This window comes from Rutidosis leptorrhynchoides, chromosome 4 (assembly GCF_046630445.1).
Source record: "Rutidosis leptorrhynchoides isolate AG116_Rl617_1_P2 chromosome 4, CSIRO_AGI_Rlap_v1, whole genome shotgun sequence".
Taxonomy (NCBI): domain Eukaryota; kingdom Viridiplantae; phylum Streptophyta; class Magnoliopsida; order Asterales; family Asteraceae; genus Rutidosis; species Rutidosis leptorrhynchoides.
In genome coordinates this window covers 577,521,559-577,541,410 of record NC_092336.1, presented here as the reverse complement: position 1 = coordinate 577,541,410, position 19,852 = coordinate 577,521,559, and the positions used below count along the sequence as shown (strand labels likewise).

Sequence of the window (19,852 nt, the reverse complement as noted above, 5' to 3'; positions counted from 1 at the left end):
AAACACATCAACGAGTTGTACACTTGAAGCTATATGCATCAAGGATGAGAACCGTGATAAGCATCGAACACCAAGAACCCACCGGGCCTACTGTTTTACTGTTTCTGTGTCTGACCCGTATGACCTGGGCTACTGTAATTATGATTTTCAGATAGCTCTGTTCGAGTAGATAACTTTTCATATAGGACTCGTCTTAATCCGAGTTACGGTTTAGGATTTATGGCCCTCCGATCGTCACTATGTCCATTTAACGTCACTACAAGAAAAATGCTCCTATAGGACCCCCAATTTGGTCCTATAATGCCACTTTATAGGACCTTTGCGCTTGATAGGACCTACCAATGGGGGTTGTATCTAACGCGGTCGTATAAAGTATAGAAACTAAAAAGTGTCCTAAAAGGTAATAAGATTATGAAACCAATGATCAGGTCCTATAATATAATTAACAACCACACAGAAAAGTCCCTAAAAGTACATATCGAGTGACTTTTTTTAAATTGAGACATACAAAAGGGTCACAAAAGTAATATGAATTACATTAGTACCAACAAATGGGTCCTATTTAAATTTTATATTTCGTAAGGACTAACAAAAATGATCCTATTGTTATGTTAGTACCTAAATAAGAGTCCTATTATAAAGAAAAATTACTACATTAGTACCATTAAAAGGGTCCTAATGTATCAATATTCTTGTTTAGTAACAATAAAAAAAGTCCTAATATGCACAAATGTTACTGTAATACCACATAAAAAGGTCCTAATATAATATCTAAAGATTAGTACCACTAAAAAAAGTCCTAATATAAATATCTTAAACCTTAAAACCCCAAAATGGGTCCTAATATAGATATATCAAGTTTATTATGATATAATTATGCGTCCTATCAAGTCATAGTAGTTCCAGATCCGGTTCGAATATTTGGATCCGGTTCAATATTCGGATCCGGTTCACAGATTCAGGCGTTCGGGCCCGATTTGGATAATCGTATCCAGATCGGATATTCGGGCCCGGTTCCAATATTCGAATGCGGTTTAGTTTTCGAATTTTGGGCAGTTTTATTTAATATGATTATGGACACCGATTAATAATTTATACTCAAAAACAAATATGACATAAAACATAATTATATTTCGATAAATTATTCTCATAACACGAAAAACAATAAACATAAAAAATTCATAAATAATACATGAAGACTTCAACTAACATGACAAAAAAAGTAAAGACAATGAAAAGCAACGAAGAACGTCTGGATCGGCATCTATCTTTATAAATCCAAATGTACCACCTACAAATAAACCATCCACAAAGGTGTGGGGGAACAATGTTATAGTTACTAAAACGGTTGCCTGTACGCTTGGGTTCGATGCATCAGCTGTTCTTCATTGAGCAGCAGCAACTGCTGCAACAACACCAACACCACTTGGAGCAGCAACAACTATCATCATAAATCAGAGCACAAGTCATAAATTTGGTAGCATTATCTTGAACTATATATGTAGGGCAATTAAAATAGAAAAATGTCAAGGTTCAAATCTGATTTATTTGACTCTTTTTTGGATGATGTTGTATGACTTTCGTTATAAATAAACCAGATATTCTGAGTGCAAATCAAGCAATTTACTTTATTAAATGAGGATAAAAAGTTCCAAGTTAATAGATTTCTTAAGCATATATCTCTTACCCAGCTTGCAGCATAACGTCTAGTTGCTTCCTTCATTACCTGAAAAAAGGTTACGTAACAAAAACGACACACATATTAGTCTGTGATCTAAGTATCAGTTACAAACTTACAGGGTCCATAGATAATCTTCATGCCAGCAAGGTGAAATCATGTCATAACTTACAAATTGAATCAAAAAATCTATTCAAGAGTACAACCATAAAAGATCAGTCTCACCAAATATCGTTCTTTCCATGTTATTTTCCTCCACTTTTTGAAATGAGGTGGTTCGGGTAAAGATGAGGACGAATAGTAATGATTGTTCTCCACATGCTGTTTCGAGCAGACTGCTATGAACAATTAAAATAATCATGTAAAGTAAACACTGATTCAAATTACCAACACTATCTAATATTTAAGATTAATACTAAATCATTATAAATCTAAACTTATAACCAAAGTGCTAGACACGCCCATTCGGTCATGATGCTTGTTTCTGCTTAAATCTCTTGCTATTACGGACAACTTATTGGAGGTGGCTTTGTGCTTTTACCTAAAAATGAACTGATAAAAATTTATGATTAACTCAAGTTCAACTATAACATAATTAGAGAAATAATAGCCTCGACAACCTCCTCTACAAGTGTTCAGCTATTAAGAATCCACAAGAACGGGTAAGAACTGAGCCGGAACCCAGTGTCGTTTGGTATGACCACGACATTGGAGATGTGGTATCGCCTGTATGGAGCCAGGGAATTTGCAAAGAGGCTCAGGTTGGAGTAAACAAGCAGGGTCAGCTTTGTTCCCTGCTCAGAGATGACGCAACATATATAAGATTAAAAAGGGACGTAAGCAAAGCAAAGGAACATTTAGTAAATAAGATGCCAATGAACTAAATGGTTGTCAAGTAATTAAGATATTGGAAGGCATACCTATGGAGGGAGAAAAGTTATACAAGTGTAGGAACAATATTCTCCCCACCAAATGGTAGCTCCAAACCGCGTAAACGCTTCGTAAGGGGCATAATAGTGAACTGGATGACATTTAAAAAAAAAAAAATCTGAAATAGTACCTTCTATTATAAAATCTAACTTTGATTTGATCTTTGTAGGTTCAATGTTTGACACAATTAGGCACTCCTTGATGAGTTGTTGCCGGCTAAGTGAACTTGGTTTTTGGGCAATCAAGATACAATCTAAAGCTTCAACTTGTTCTGTAGTGTAGCAAACATATTTACCATCATCTAACTCTGTTGGATCCCGTTTGCAGGCTGGACACATCATCATCATCACTAAAAACAACACCAATGCAAGTAAGACGCATATAACCATCATCACTAAAAAGATCACCATTGGAAATAAAACACTATATACCTTTGGTTTCTTATATTTGTTTCCATCAAACATTTATCGTTAGCAGCTCTAATATCTAAATCCGGTAAAAATATAAAATCATATTACTACTTACTGTATATTTTGGTTAAACATCATATAATTAGTAACAAAATGCTAACAGCTGAAGAGAACTTAAAACTAAATAAGAAATAGCAAAACTGGAATTGTATCATTCTTAATTCGATACAATAGAATACTCCTTTTTTACATACCATATCTAACACAAATTGTATCATATTGGTAAAATAAAATACTTTATTTTTAAAGACATACATGCTCAACCCATTTGATCTATTGATCCACTATAACTATTGAAATTCAAAATATTCAACCCATTTGATTCATTGGTCTATTTTACATTCGATGTATTAAAAAGTTCATTTATACCTTGGGCCAGAACATTTCCAACTCCCATCATATAATGAAAGGACAAAACAAACAAACATAAAAAGGAAGGTGATAGCACATACCTTTTTAGGTGACAGCCTAACTACATTTTCAGGGACTGAAATTAGCGATAAGTAAAAAAAATATCATTAATCGTTCAAATCGTCTCGATAAGAGTCGTACTTCCTGGTCGAGGAGCTGTAGAGAAATGAGAGCGATGTGAGTGAAGTAACGACAAATTCATATATCTCAGTGAAATTTATACATCAGCATAAACTATGGTCCAAATCCCATATTGTCTTTATGAAGAAAAGAAAATAAAAGACATGTGAATCCATCCCTTCTTTCTACAAACCTCATTCATTGTTGTTTAAGATCTAAGTAGCATCAAACATAGTCACTGATACATAATTACGAATGTATCTTGATTGAATTCATTTAGTCCTATCAAATGACATTTGATTAGTTGTTATACAATAACCTTCAATAAAAGGTCGTATGTTCAAAATATGCGTAATCCAACACTAATAGACAATAACCTGAATCTGGGTGCGTCTGGGATGCGATGGTCAACGCAGAGTGTTTTTTGTGCGTTGCCGCCCATTTTTCTTTTGCATCAGTCGCAACTTATGTAAAACCATGGTTTTGTCTCGTCAATGGTCCCAATAGTTGCTCAAAGGTGAATCGATCAGTCTGCAATATGCATATTGTTTGTTTAGTTTAGTACATATTCGAATGCAGCAAAATGAATCTTATCTTATTCTGTCATTAAAGGAAGATTTCTGAATCAATAAGTTTTCAATGACAAAAAATGATATAAACTGTATATTAAGGTAAAAAAAAAAAAAAAGATAATGGAACTCACTAACATTGGACATCGAATACACGGCAAGCATAACCAAATAATCGCAACTAAGACCCACCATTCAACCTAAGAAAATTAGATAAACAACTGGCAACTTTTAAACAGCAAGGTACAAACGTAATTGAAAAGCGGGTGACCTTCAGCAACAACAAAACCAGTTAATTAGCGATAATTTTTTGTAATTGCAACACAAAACAGATTTAGACCCAAAACGGCAAAAATGAGTTACACAATCGTCATCGCTATAAACCCTAATTTTTGGTGCAGCTTTTCTAACAAAAGAGAAAAGGTTTGGGATACCAGCTGTAATAATTAATGGATATGTTGATGTCGGTTTCGTTACACGAATGATACCAATCGTGACAGTTAAGCAACGCATACCACAAAAATCGCCATAAATTCCAAATTCTTTAGAGGCGTCGAAGAAGAAGCAGGGAGAATATGTAAAATTGATATGCTGGAGGCATTTTGGCAGACAAATACTGAAGAATAGGAGTATAGGACAATCGTTTCACTTAATCATGGCATGTCGCAAAATCGCCAGAATCCTAGTCGAAGGGTGAACATAAAAGCGTGGGAAGAAATACGTAATAGTTCACGATTTCAAAAATTTTTTTGTTTTTATTATTGAGTGTGAAATTTGGTCTTTGTCAATTTTTTAGGAATTTTAGATTTGAATTGAAGTTTGAATTTTAAATCTGAAATTTGAGATTTTGTATTCTAATTTTTTTTTTTTCAATCAAGAATTCAAGTTTTTCTAGGTATTCCCTCCCTTTAAAATTATTGTTCCGTTTTAATTTTTAAATTCTTTCATATATAATTTTGACTTTAAATATATTTATTTGTGTACGATAATATTTGATGAAAATTATACAAATAAAACTCATTTCAAAATCAAATCCATTCATATAGCTTTTATCAAATATTGTATAGCACAAATATAAATATTTAAAATTAAAATTTTAAAAAATATACTTTGAAATATAACGGACAGTTATTTTGGGATTTGAGGGAATACAATTAAGTGATTTTTGAATTTTGATATAGACCTATATGAAGAAGGGTTAATTAAATAAGATAACGGCGAGCGAGAGTATGAATAAGAGCGTAAACGCTACCAGAGGAACCAATGCTAATTGTATCACTATTGAATCGTTTTAGGGGTCATACTAAACAATGCGCCTACTAGTACAAAGTGACATGCAAGACGCATAAGAAAACGCCACTTCTTATAAACATTAGAAGACAATAGAGGTGTCATTATCAATGTCAAACACAATGTCTCATATAATCCATACAACTACATTAGCTAAACTAACGAGGAAGAGTATATTTCTGGTGCCACATATCTTTGATTGACCGACAATCGAGAAATCTTGATTCATAATCATTTCAATAATTAGATGACTCATATTTGATTGAAACACAATTTACAAAGAACTCATTTACGAGTTCCTTAACACTTATTAGCAGCTAGTTATGAATCAATTTTATACGGGTATGGTTCAATGTTGTTAAATAAGTGCGGATAATCTTCATTTTTATAACCGCCCCATTTTTTCAATTTCTCGTTTTGCTTTAAGTTTCGATTTAGAGTTGGGTAATAGGTTTAAACGGGTTTGTAGGTCAAATCAATTTCATTTTGTACTTTTCAAACCGGTATAGGATTTAAAGTTTAGTGTTTTAAGGTTTAAGTTTAAGGTCTAGGATCTAGGGTTTTAGTTGTAGGGTTTATGGTTTATGACCCACCAACAATCATCACCACCAGACCATTACTGAACCATTGAACCACCACCAAAACATTTCTGACCAAGAAAATAACACCGATAGTGGCAATAAACACCACCGAACCAACGAACCACCACCGGATCACCAAACCACCACCGGACCACAAGACCCCGCCCGATCACCAAACCGCCACTAGAACGCCATATGGCCACTAGACCACCACCGAACTATCATCAGACCATCGTTCCACCACCGTTCCATGAGACCACCACCAGACGACCAGTCCACCTCCGGACACCAGACCACCACTGGACTAACAAACCATGACCGGACCACCCCTAAACCACCAACAAATGAACCCTCACCAAATCACTCATTATTAAGACAATTATCAATTAGTTATTAACAATAAGTATAAGTAAAAATAAATATAATTTCGCGAATTCGAAGGGTGTACGCATACACACTAATTAGTATTTATAGCTCACGTACATAATATTTTTAACTTAGATAACTATTTTTAAATTATTAAAAATTTAAATAATATTAGTTTTATCTTTTAATAATGTTCGAATTTTCAAAAAAGGAAATGATACATAAATTTATTTGCCGCTAACTTATATTTATTTTATAATCTAAATGAAATAATACGTATACGTTTAATCCTTACCGTTGATTAAGATGATACGTTTCAATCAAGGTTGCAAAAGATGTGAGATGGGGTCGAGACGGTCGGGTTCTAAAAAGGTCAAGACGTTTGAGACGGGATCGAGAAGGGTCGAGACGGAAGTTGATCAAAGTTGACTTTTAAATATATAAGTATATAAATATATAAATGTTATAATTCAGTAGGCTTATAACTACCTTTAGTGGTTTGATTCTTGATGTTATAATTCAGTAGGCTTATAACTACCTTTAGTGGTTTGATTCTTGATTTATAATACTAATAATGAAGTGTAAGAACAAAGATGATAATGGAGAGAAAGAAAGAAACACTTTGTAAGTGTGAGAAATGGTGCAAGTTTAATGCTTGCATTCATGGCTATTTATAGCAAAAATATCACAAGTTTAGGTAATACAATAATATTACTTTTGTGTATCAATAATTGACTATCCATTTATATATATATATTTATATATTATAACACTCCCCCTTGGATAGCAATTTTGTTTGTTGAAGATCAACTGTAAGTTACTGCCTCGTTAAAAACCTTGCTAAAGAAAACCCAGTGGGAAAAACTTTAGCTAAGGGAAAAAAAGTGCAGCATGGAGTTGACTCCCCCTCAAGTAGACATCGCTTCAGCTGTTACATCTTTTGAACATGTCTCATGCCAATGTTATGAACGTGTGTTCTGAAAATAGCAGTTGGAAGTGCTTTCGTGAAAAGATCAGCAGAGTTTTTGCTAGATTGCACATATCTCATTTCAATCTGGTTGTCCTTAATGAGATTTTGAGTGTATGAGAAGAATCTAGGTGGTATGTGTTTTGTTCGGTCACTTTTGATATACCCTTCTTTCATCTGTGCTATGCAAGCTGCATTATCTTCATAGATAGTTGTTGGACTTTTATCGCGTTCTAGTCCACAAGAATCAGTAATGATTTGTGTCATTGATCTCAACCAAAAACATTCCCGAGTAGCTTCATGTAATGCAATCACTTCGGCATGATTTGATGATGTAGCAACAAGTGTTTGTTTTTGAGAACGCCATGATATTGCAGTACCTCCATTTAGGAATACATATCCAGTTTGAGATTTAGCTTTACGTGGATCAGATAAATAACCTGCATCAGCATAACCAACCAAATCTTGTTTTGATTCGTTAGAATAAAATAATCCTAAATCAGTAGTTCCTCGAAGGTATCGAAATATGTGTTTGATCCCATTCCAGTGTCTTTTGGTAGGAGCAGAGCTGAACCTTGCCAACAAATTAACTGCAAAAGAAATGTCAGGTCTTGTACAATTTGTAAGATACATAAGAGCTCCAATTGCACTAAGATATGGTACTTCTGGTCCAAGAATATCTTCATGATCTTCACATGGACGAAATGGATCAGTTTCAACATTGAGTGATCTAACAACCATAGGAGTACTTAATGGTTTTGCCTTGTCCATATTGAAAGGTTTAAAATCTTTTCAGTATATGTTGTTTGATGTACAAGTAAACCATTAGGCATATGCTCAATTTGTAAACCAAGGCAATACTTGGTTTTTTCGAGATCTTTCATTTCAAATTCTTTCTTTAGAAGTTGAATGGCTTCATAGATCTCGTTATTTGTACCTATGATGTTAAGATCATCAACATAAACAGCTATGATCACATATCCGGATGTTGTTTTCTTAATGAAAACACAAGGGCAAGTAAGATTATTTGTATACCCTTTGCTTATCAAGTAATCACTTAATCGGTTATACCACATACGTCCCGATTGTTTTAACCCATATAAAGATCTTTGTAATTTAATCGAATACATTTCTTTGGGTTTTGCATTTGATGCTTCTGGTACCTTAAATCCTTCAGGTATCTTCATATATATATCACTATCAAGTGATCCATATAGATAAGCAGTCACAACATCCATGAGATGCATTTCTAAATTTTTAGAAACTGCCAGACTGATTAAGTACCTAAAAGTAATTGCATCCATAACAGGAGAATAAGTTTCTTCATAATCAATTCCCGGTCTTTGAGAAAAACCTTGAGCTACAAGTCTAGCTTTATACCTTGTAACTTCATTTTTCTCATTTCTTTTTCGGACAAAAATCCATCTGTATCCTACAGGTTTCACATCTTTAGGAGTGAGAATGATGGATCCGAAAACTTTTCTTTTATTGAGTGATTCTAATTCAGCTCGTATTGCTTCTTTCCATTGAGCCCAATCATGTCTATTTTGACATTCAACCATAGATGTTGGTTCTGGATCATCATCATTATTCATGATGTCATATGCAACATTAAATGAAAATTTCTCATCAAGATTTTTCATTTCATTTCGGTTCCATAATATTTTTGAATATGCATAATTGATTGCAATTTCTGTATTGACATCATCAATCTCCTCTGCAGTAGGAGTACTGATTTGTGGTTCTTCTTGAACACTTTCTTTTACTTCATTATCAGCTGATTTTCTTTTTCGAGGATTTTTATCCTTTGAACCGATTGGTCTTCCACGTTTCTGACGTGGCAAAGATTCATGAGTGACGTTATTGCCAGCTTTTGGAATTTCAATTCGAGCTGGAGTATTTACTGCTGGTATATATGATTTTGTCACCGTTTTTGTATCTGTAAATGCATCAGGCAATTGATTTGCAAGTTCTTGTATATGCATTATCTTTTGAACTTCTGTCTCGCATTCTTTTGTGCGAGGATCAAGATACTTTAATTGAGGTTCACACCATGAAACATCATTTTCTTTATTTTTCATTTCTCCCCCTAATCTAGGGAACAATGTTTCATTAAAATGACAATCAGCAAAACGTGCTGTAAAAACGTCACCTGTCATAGGTTCAATATACCTTAATATTGAAGATGTTTCATATCCAACATATATTCCCAACCTCCTTTGAGGACCCATTTTTGTACGTTGTGGTGTCGCAATTGGAACATACACTGCACAACCAAATGTTCTAAGATGGGAAATATTTGGCTCTTGACCAAAAGCAAGTTGTAGGGGGGAATATTTATGACTTGCACTTGGTCTGATGCGAATCAATGCAGCAGCATGTAAAATTGCATGACCCCATATAGATACAGGGAGTTTTGTTCTCATTATCAATGGTCTAGCGATTAACTGTAAACGTTTAATCAATGACTCGGCTAAACCATTTTGTGTATGCACATGAGCAACAGAATGTTCAACAACAATTCCTATAGACATGCAATAGTCATTAAATGCTTGAGATGTAAATTCACCAGCATTATCAAGTCTCACCCTTTTAATGGTGTAATCAGGAAAATGAGCTCTCAATTTAATAATTTGGGCAAGAAATTTTGCAAATGCCACATTACGGCTTGATAACAGACAAACATGAGACCATCTGCTAGATGCGTCTATTAGAACCATGAAATATCTAAATGGTCCACATGGTGGATGAATTGGTCCACATATATCACCTTGAATTCTTTCAAGAAACATTGGTGATTCTTTCTCAACCTTAAGTGGTGAGGGTCTAGTTATCAATTTTCCAAGAGAGCAAGATGTACATGGAACCATTGTATCATGATGGATTTTTCTATCCTTTAGTGGATGTCCATGAGTACATTCAATAATCCTTTTCATCATTGTTGATCCTGGATGGCCTAATCTGTTATGCCATAAACTGAATACACCAGGATCAATATATTTTTCGTTAACTACCATATGTATTTCTGGTACATTTATATGTGTATAATGTAATCCAGAACTAAGTCTTGGCAGTTTTTCAACCACATGACTCTTGTCAGTGATACTTAAATATTTCTCATTTTCTGTTGTCACTGACTGATAATCATACCCGTTAAGGTATATGTCGGAGAAACTCAATAAATTTCTGCTTGACTTGGGAGAAAATAAGGTATCATTTATTAAAAATTTTGTACCATTTGGTAGTATGAAATTTGCCTTTCCTATCCCTTTTATCAAGTTAGCAGGTCCTGATATTGTATGTATAGTTCCTTCCGTTGGTTTTAGATCAATAAAATATTTCTCGGATTTAAGTATAGTGTGTGTAGTTCCACTGTCTGCTATACAGAGATCTCCACCACTTGATTGATGTTGTATTCCAGCAAAATTCATATTGAACTTCATATATAAGAAATAAATAGTGAGTACATTAATATTACACAATATTTTAAACGCAAATAGATAGTACTGAAACATTTAGCAAACATAATGACAAAGACAGACGATATTAAATCGTTTATTTTTCAAAAGACACACAACTTAAACATTCAAGAAATCTTCATATAAATCAGATGGTTTCTCAGTGACTGTTGGATCAATATTATCCACAAAATTTACTTCCTTTTCTTTACCTTTCAGCGAATCCTGATACATCTTAACAAGATGTTTAGATGTTCGGCAAGTATTAGCCCAGTGGCCCATTCTACCACATCTGTAGCAAGATTCTTCAGAATTTTTAGAAGAATTTTCTTCAACATCTTGTTTAATGGGCTTGTTTTGTGGTTGATATTTATATTTTCGTGGATTACTATTTCTTTGACCACCACGGCCACGACCACGACCACGTCCACGCCCATTACCATTACCATAAGGATGGTTTCTACCATAGTTATGGCTTTTGGCATGATGATGGTGATGGTTATTATAACTACGACCTTGCCCGCGTCCTTGTCCCTGTTTATAATTATTTGCAGTATTTGCTTCAGGGATTGCAAGTGTACCAGTAGGACGGGATTGCTGATTTTTCATTAATAGCTCATCATTTTGCTCTGCAACTAAGAGATATGAATTAAGTTCAGGATATGTTTTGAACTTTAGCATTCTCAAATTTCTTTGCACTGTGATGTTTGCAGCATTCATTGTGGAGAAAGTTTTCTCCATCATGTCTGCATCACTAATTTCATGTCCACAGAATTTAAGTTGTGAACATGTATTATACAGAGCTGAGCTGTATTCATTTACTTTCTTAAAGTCTTGGAACCTTAATGTTCTCCATTGTTCCATTGCAGCTGGAAGTAAAATTTCTCTTTGATTATTGAATCTGCTTTTGAGACCTTCCCATAAAACATGGGGATCTTCTACAGTCACATAATTATTTTGTAAGCATTCATCAATATGTTGATGAATAAAGCAACATGCCGTAGCTTGTTCTTTTTCAGAACAAGTGTTGTTTTCATTTATGGTTTCAAGAATGCCCATTGATTTAAGATGCATTTTTACTTTTATAACCCATGGCATGTAGTTGTTTTCAGTTGATTCTAAAGGAGTAAATTTAAGCTTTTCCAGATTCGACATTTTCTATTATCAAAAATTAAAACAAACATCATGATAAATTAGAGTCAATTTATATTCATAAGTATATAAACATTAAACATAAATTTAATATAACATAAATGATAAGTAGGTGACAGTGTCGACCATGTGTAAGCAATCATAAATAAATGTTATATAACAAAAATATAAATATTAGTAAACATAAATGAAAATTTGGCGACAGTGTCGACCATATATTTTTTCAGGTGGTATAACCGACCTATATCATTCTGGTGGTATAACCGACCATATATCATTTTGGTGGTATAACCGACCATATATCATTTTGGTGGCAGAGCCAACCATATTTAGTATTAAGATTATCGTGCTGATAACGTGTTATAATTCAGTAGGCTTATAACTACCTTTAGTGGTTTGATTCTTGATGTTATAATTCAGTAGGCTTATAACTACCTTTAGTGGTTTGATTCTTGATTTAGAATACTAATAATGAAGTGTAAGAACAAAGATGATAATGGAGAGAAAGAAAGAAACACTTTGTAAGTGTGAGAAATGGTGCAAGTTTAATGCTTGCATTCATGGCTATTTATAGCAAAAATATCACAAGTTTAGGTAATACAATAATATTACTTTTGTGTATCAATAATTGACTATCCATTTATATATATATATTTATATATTATAACAATAAATGTATATATGTATACATATTTTAAAACCAAAAACTTTAATTGATTGATTTGTACATATAATCGATATTACCGTTAATTTATTACCTAAAATTCAAACTAAAATACGACAAATTTGACTGATTTTACCGACTTTTTGACTCTTCTAAATTTGGACCGACTTTGACCCAGACCGTTGACTGTTATATTAAACAGTTTTTTTCGTGACGAGATGGGCTACTCACCGAACCATAGCAACTGACGTCCCAACCATTCAAGACTTGATTTTTGCAACAGTGGTTTCAACCCTCACACTGTACACCTTCATTCCTAATCTGATTTCAATACATACATCATCATCAACAATCACGATGAAAAACTATCTGCAAATTTCTGAACTGTCAAAAAATTGTGGCTGTGATTAAATATAACTAGGGAATATACGGGATTATATCATTCAAAATTCTAATTTTTATACTTTTTTCATATATGAATTCAATGTGAACATCAAAAACCCTAATTTGATTTCTTGCCCTTAATCCGATAATTAGATATTGGATGTGTATTACATTTTCATTGTTCACTACATGATTGCTAATGACGTGCAGCACGACCTTGAATTCTGGAAAGCAAGGTACGTATTATTAGCGAATTAGGGTTTTTTTATTTTGTTTTTTACTTATAAACATACCGTTTGTGGATTTGAACAATGAATAATGAAATCAACATGAGTCTAAATGTTTGAATCCACATTGCGTATGAGTATTCAGCACCTAAATAGTCCACGTTACGATTCAGGTTTCAAGGTTAGCGACGGTTCCAATTGCATTCAGTAGGTTATTCGGTTATAATTATAAGGATCATCTACTTCTGCCATCAACTCATTTAGTCTTTCTCGATTGTTGTTAAAAGCGTCTTTCTTCGATTGTCGTTAAAAGCGTCTTACTTCTGCCATCAACTCATTTAGTCTTTTACCGATGTATCACATAAACATAAACATACATAAATTGTTATTTATCTGATACCTGCTAATCCTACATACTCAACACACAAAATATTGAAATCTACAGGGTAAAACTACTGCATTGTGTGCCTACTTATGTTCACCAACGCAACCAACGAGTCGTCGTGTATTGCAAGACGATTATCTGAATGCTCCTTCTAATTGTGGTTTGGCCATTTGATATCTGCCTGTGTTACTTCTGCTGCTTCTGACGACTTCCATCCATATGATAACCAACGTCGACAAGTGGTACGTTTTTTTTCCCTTTTTAGCTAAATTGATATAGTGTTATTACATTTTCTGCTTGGGATTTGTAACATTGATTTGTGGTTGTATTTACAGCTTTCAGTTTAGATTTGGTTGGTTCCTCTTTAGATATTGTATGCAGTTCCATCTCCGAGTCATCTGGCGTAGTTTTGAAGGTACATACTAATAGTTGTCACAACGTTTCGTCATTTCGGTGCATTGTTAATATCCTACTCAATTTGTATGTATGTTTAGCCCTTATAATTGTTATTTTCAGTTTTATAGCATGACAGTTACCTATTATTATACTCATTCACATAGACCTGGAACTTGGCATGTTATTTTTCAAATGTTTGGCATCTCATGGTTGTACACTATTGCATCACCTATGTGTAGTAGTGCCTAAACCATTTAAGTGATCTTTAAGCATGTGAATCAACCTATAACATAATACATAGTAATTATAATGTAGATGACGTTATGTGATTTTTTTTGATCTAGGAATTATAACAAACATTTGACTTGTTAGATGACAAACTGAAGTATTGTTGCATATTTACTTGCATTGCACCTGTTAGATGTCAAATTTAAGTAGTGACCCATTTTCAAGAATGTGATGATAAATTACCTATTTGATGACAATTTGAAGCATATCCCTGTTTGAAAGTTTTCATAAATAAAGAATGGCTCATTGGCCTATGGATAAAATATGTAATGACCCATTTAATGACAAAATGACATGGTGACCCATTTTACTATAAACTGAAGTAGGGACCCATTTGACCTGTTGGATAACTATTTGAAGCATAGGCCCATTTGAAAAATTCAAAGTGAAAAAAAGGCAGACTGTTATAGTACTGACCCATTTGATTACTATAGCATAGGCCCATCATTGTGATGCAGCAGAAACTTTCTATTCCATGTAATGACCAGGGTCGGACATTGGGCGGGGCCCAACGTGCAACCGCACTGGGCAACATAATCCAATGGGCCTTTTAATCTTAGTCCCGCTTTATTAATACTAGGCTCATTAAAGTCCAATATTTTAGCCCACGTAAATAACAATTCCCTTAAAAAAAAAGGCCGGCTCTTTATATCCGGATCTGGAAGAGTTATATCCTCGAATTTATTTAATACAGAGTTCTAAAAGGCTTACATATGGCATCCAAACAAGTGAGCGACTGCATTATGTGTCTCAATTCCCAAATGAGGATCATCAATTTCTTTTTCTCTATTGCCTAAAACACCATAAATAGTTAAATACCACCATGAGTCAAGGATATAATGGTTCTGGTTCAGTAACATTAAATTACACGGTTCAGTAATTTTTCCCCAATTTGCCTCCTTGAATCCGGTTTTTAAATTTTCGGTCTTTAAGCTTGATTGATAGTCAGATAGAGGTTCCGAGATCGAGCAGGTATGATAGCTAGAGGTAACGTTGATTAGTTATGAGATAGTTCCGGTGTCACATCTTGTGTGCAGGTATATATAGCTTGATTCTTGTTTGAAACATATGTTTTTGTTAGAATCATATATATATTTATATTAGATAGTTAGAAACAGACCGGTTTACTTGGTTAAGTGACAAGTTTTTGATTACCGAATCTCAATTATTCATATAAAGATTGAATATAACTAATATCCCCTAAATAGATGGTTAATGTTTAATTTTGAATCGATATTCTGTATTAATTTTTTATTAATAGATGAGTTAATGTTTACTTTACTAGTTGACTGTTTACTGTTTATGTTTGTGTTATTACTTTACAACTTTACTAATTGATTTTTTATTTTCTATTTATGATTATGATTCAGTATGTGTTTATTGGATGACTAATGACCCATTTAATGACAGGTTTTATGGTGTACAATATTTGGACAATGAATCGTTGGACATAAAACAGTAGCGTATTTCTACCTATATAATAAGTTATAAGTTATGATAACTGTGAGAAGACGTTTAAATATAGGTGGTTAGACCGTGTTACTTGATTATTTACAAAGTTTTTGTTATTTGTTATGCATTTTCAATGTTGAGTTATTATGTACCGTGTTGTTTTCAGGTAGGCAGGCCACGTCTTCTACCTTGGTGTCTGATCAAGTCCAAAGAAAAACCAGTACATGGAAAAACCAGAAGACCTTTCAAGGATATCAACCGAGAAACATATCGCAACAGACACCCCTTGCATTACTTGATGACGCTCCATCGCTCCACCAGTACCGTAAGTTCAAAACTATTCACTTCAACATTACTTTTAATATTTCTGATTATTGTCTCAGTAAAACAAATACAACGCTATTACCGTCTAATGCTTCTACACCTACTGCTCAAAGTGTCCATTCAAGCTTCACAACCTCAAATGCGGACCAAGGAACCGACACAGACCCAAAATACAGGTACATACATATTGAAGTTTCATTTTCTATGGTCAGACAATACAACTGGTTACATAGATTGTTGGTTACATAGTTGCATACACACACGTTGGTCGCTAACTATTTGATACATTCTTTTTGTACAACTAGGTCAACAACTAGGTCATTCTATTGCTCCCCGTCCTTCCTCTGGTCATGCACCCAGTCTTTCATCAGGTCATGCTGCTGGTCAATCTACCCATAATATCACAAAATCAACTGCTTCTCGTTTTTAACTTAAGGTACTTCCAGTGGGTCGTCTTCAGGTAATTCTAGTGTCTTATAATCAACTGCTGTTCATTTTGGTTTCTGTTCTTTTGTTGCAGATCAAACTATTGTTTATTTTGGGTTATGTACTTTATTTGTAATTTGTAATGTTAATTTCTGTGTTTTGGATATTTTGTTTACTATCCAAATTATATGATGTCAGATCTTGTTATTTCAGTTGTATATGATGTATTATGATGTAATTTGGGTCTTGTTTTATACAACTGACAAGTTGTATAAAATTCAGATACACATGTTCAGATACACATGTTTCAACAGTATGATGTCTTTTTTAACAATTCAGACACATACATCAATCAATTAATACATCATAATAAAACTCAGACATAATAAAATTGATGACTCTTGTTTTAACAATCCGATGTAATTTGATCGAGTTGTAATTTGGGTCTTGTTATTTGGATCGACATCAATTTTGTATATGTACCATCCGGATTATAAGATACTTATGGCATCTTTCAGTTGTAATAAAAATCAAATACACCGGTTTCAACAGTTCTATCTCCTAACAAGTTGCTAATGGATAATACCAATGCTAGATAACTGAATTTTTCCGAAACCTCTATAACCAAATTGATTAAAATCTTAACGGAAATTGTCACAATATTAACCTGAATTGTGAATGTAAGGTATTTTATAACCATAATATTATGATTCTTAAAAGTGTGTAAACGGATAGATCACCGAATTCGATTCTTATAACTCCTTTTTATAATATTAAGACATAAAAAACTTTTCAACGTTCCTAAATGCTTACATTGATATGATTTACATATCAAATTTCTTACTATGTTTCGATGTAATACGACTAGGACAAACAAATGTCCTATGATGGTATATTTGATATGACTTTTATATAAGGTGTCATATTAAATTAGCACGTAATGTGACACCAAACCGTTAAATGTATTATAAAGTCTCATTTAATGAGTCACCTTTAAAGTGTCCTATGAATATTTATAATGATACGACATATATTTCACATGTCCTATTAGCTTATGATATAATACGACTATGAAAAAAAATTGTCCTATGATAGTTTATTTCATATGACCTTTTTATAAAGTGTCCTATTAAATTCACACATAGTGTGACATTAAATCTTTAACTGTCTTATAAAGTTTCATTTGATTATTCACAATTAAAGTGTCCTATGAAATCATATGATAATTATAATTAACGTGTCCTAAAATTTTACAATGATACAACATAAATATCATATGTCCTGTTAGCTTATGTTATAATACGACTATGACAAATAAATGTCCTATTAGAGGTTATTTCATATGACTTTTATATAAGGTGTTCTATTAAATTAACATGTAATACTACACTATGCCGATAAATGTCTTATAAAGTACTATCTTATGGTTCACACTTAAAGTGTCCTATGAAATCATATGACCATTAAGCCAGAAAAATATCATTCAGTCATATTAAGTCCTATTATGTTCTACTATGACACGACTCACAAAAATAAACGTTCTATAAAGGTACATTTCATATGACCGTCATATAATGTGTCTTAATAACATAAATTTATAGGACATAAGTACCAAAAGTCCTAACATGATACAATTTAATAAGACTCTCGAAAATAATTGGCCTCTAAAGATATATTTAATATGACGTTCATATTAAGTGTCCTATTACATAAACATATAATGAGACTCTATCAAATAAATGTCTTATAAGATCCTCTATTAGGATCTACTTTTTAAGTGTCCTATGAAAATATATGATTATGGGACCTACTCTAAAAGCGTATCTCGTCATAGGACCCTACTCTAAAAAAGTACCCCATAATAGGACCATACTCTAAAAGCGTAGCTTATAAAAGGACCTAAATATTGTTTGGTCCTATATAAGTAGCATTTAGGACCATATTTTACTAGGTCCCAGAAAAAAAGGTCCTATAGGAGCATTTTTCTTGTAGTGCGTTGTGCTGAAAATTCTGACCTACTCGCACTTAGACCGTCGCCACGGTCAAACGAAGACGAGTTTGCTTCTGTAATTTTTACCACAACTAAAGGACTCATATACGGAGCCATGGCCACTGGTCTCACCTTATTTCAGTAGGTATAGAGGCCGTGGTGACTGACCGAACTCAGCCTTTGTTTTAAACTCTTTTCATGAACAAAACTTACTTTACACCTTTTGTTTAATGATGAATGATGATGACCCTTAAGACCTTATTTACATACTTTTAAACCTATTCGGACGATTTACTGACTTAGTACTATTTGACTTAGGTTGAGGACTTTCCGGACCTACGTACTTGCTTATTTCCCGACTCGACTTTACCGCTACTTTATCATTGTGAGTTATAGCATTCCCTTTTTACTTTAACTTATTTTGGGAACTGAGAATACATGCGGATTTTATGTTTTACATACTAGGCACGAGTACTTAAACTTTATATATGTGTGGGTTATACAATGGCATAAACATTCCCTTTAGCTCGGTAACGTTTAGTCATTGGTTTTTGAACCGGTGAACGCGAATCTTAGATATGGATCCATAGGGTTTGACATCCCCACTCGGGCTAGTCACGCTAGCATTTAACGAGTGTTTAATACTTCGTAAACATACGCACTTGCCAAGTGTACTTTCAGGGGGTATAAACGTGAAGTTAGTTACCAAGTGCCCACGGTTAACATGTACTTTATCATACTGTCTTGAAACGCTCTTTGTAGCACTGAAATCTCGTGGCCTACCTTACCTACTGTTATACTTAAACTATAGCTCACCAACCTTTGTGTTGACGTTTTAAGCATGTTTTTCTCAGGTGCTTAAGGTTATTTGCTTCCGCTGTCGTGCTAGTCTTGCTGTAGACACCCGCTGTTCTAGAGTTATCACCGCATGAACTGTTTATCCTGCATTCATAACTTTAATACTTTTGAACTATGATTTGTAACGACCTAAGGGTCATGTAATATTATCTTTGCTTCCGTTCATTGAAGCATACTTTGGTTGTAAAACACTCGACGTTCGTTATGACGTCACCTTTTATCTTGAATGCAAACGAATTTTGAAATAGCATATAGTGTTTGACCTTGTAATGATCCTGTTGTTGATGATTCGTACACGATGGTTTTGTACGGGGCATCACAGTACGTATAGTCGCTGGCTTCACCACGGGACTAAAAGTCTCGTGGCAATCTATACCCACTTGTTGAGTACGACCGTCACCCACGAGACGTGCTTTATATCGTTCGAAAGACCCATTTGAATTGTGTTTATATTTGAAAATCCACT

At 33.7% G+C, this 19,852-nt stretch overlaps 1 protein-coding gene and 1 long non-coding RNA gene across 8 annotated transcripts; one reads left to right on the top strand and one right to left on the bottom strand.

Moving 5' to 3' along the window:
- Positions 1 to 2,055: 2,055 nt before the first annotated feature.
- Positions 2,056 to 2,708, bottom strand: LOC139845461 (uncharacterized). 2 transcript variants are annotated; one of them, XR_011758326.1, is made up of 3 exons: positions 2,599 to 2,708; positions 2,299 to 2,472; positions 2,056 to 2,230 (listed from the first exon to the last, which is right to left on the bottom strand). It is a non-coding gene; the product is annotated as an uncharacterized lncRNA (long non-coding RNA). The 2 variants fall into 2 exon arrangements; XR_011758325.1 differs by having other exon boundaries at positions 2,056 to 2,219.
- Positions 2,709 to 13,039: 10,331 nt separating this feature from the next.
- On the top strand, positions 13,040 to 16,734 carry LOC139845460 (uncharacterized). Of its 6 annotated transcripts, none has more exons than XM_071835716.1 (7): positions 13,040 to 13,276; positions 13,713 to 13,894; positions 13,988 to 14,067; positions 15,955 to 16,113; positions 16,226 to 16,288; positions 16,418 to 16,548; positions 16,633 to 16,734. In XM_071835716.1, exons 2-6 carry the CDS (start codon positions 13,872 to 13,874, stop codon positions 16,540 to 16,542), a joined length of 450 nt encoding a protein of 149 aa, XP_071691817.1. In that variant the 5' UTR covers positions 13,040 to 13,276; positions 13,713 to 13,871; the 3' UTR covers positions 16,543 to 16,548; positions 16,633 to 16,734. The 6 variants fall into 6 exon arrangements, with proteins under 6 accessions (XP_071691817.1, XP_071691819.1, XP_071691815.1 ...); XM_071835718.1 differs by having other exon boundaries at positions 16,414 to 16,548; XM_071835714.1 differs by having other exon boundaries at positions 16,418 to 16,730.
- The last annotated feature ends 3,118 nt before the right edge of the window (positions 16,735 to 19,852 follow it).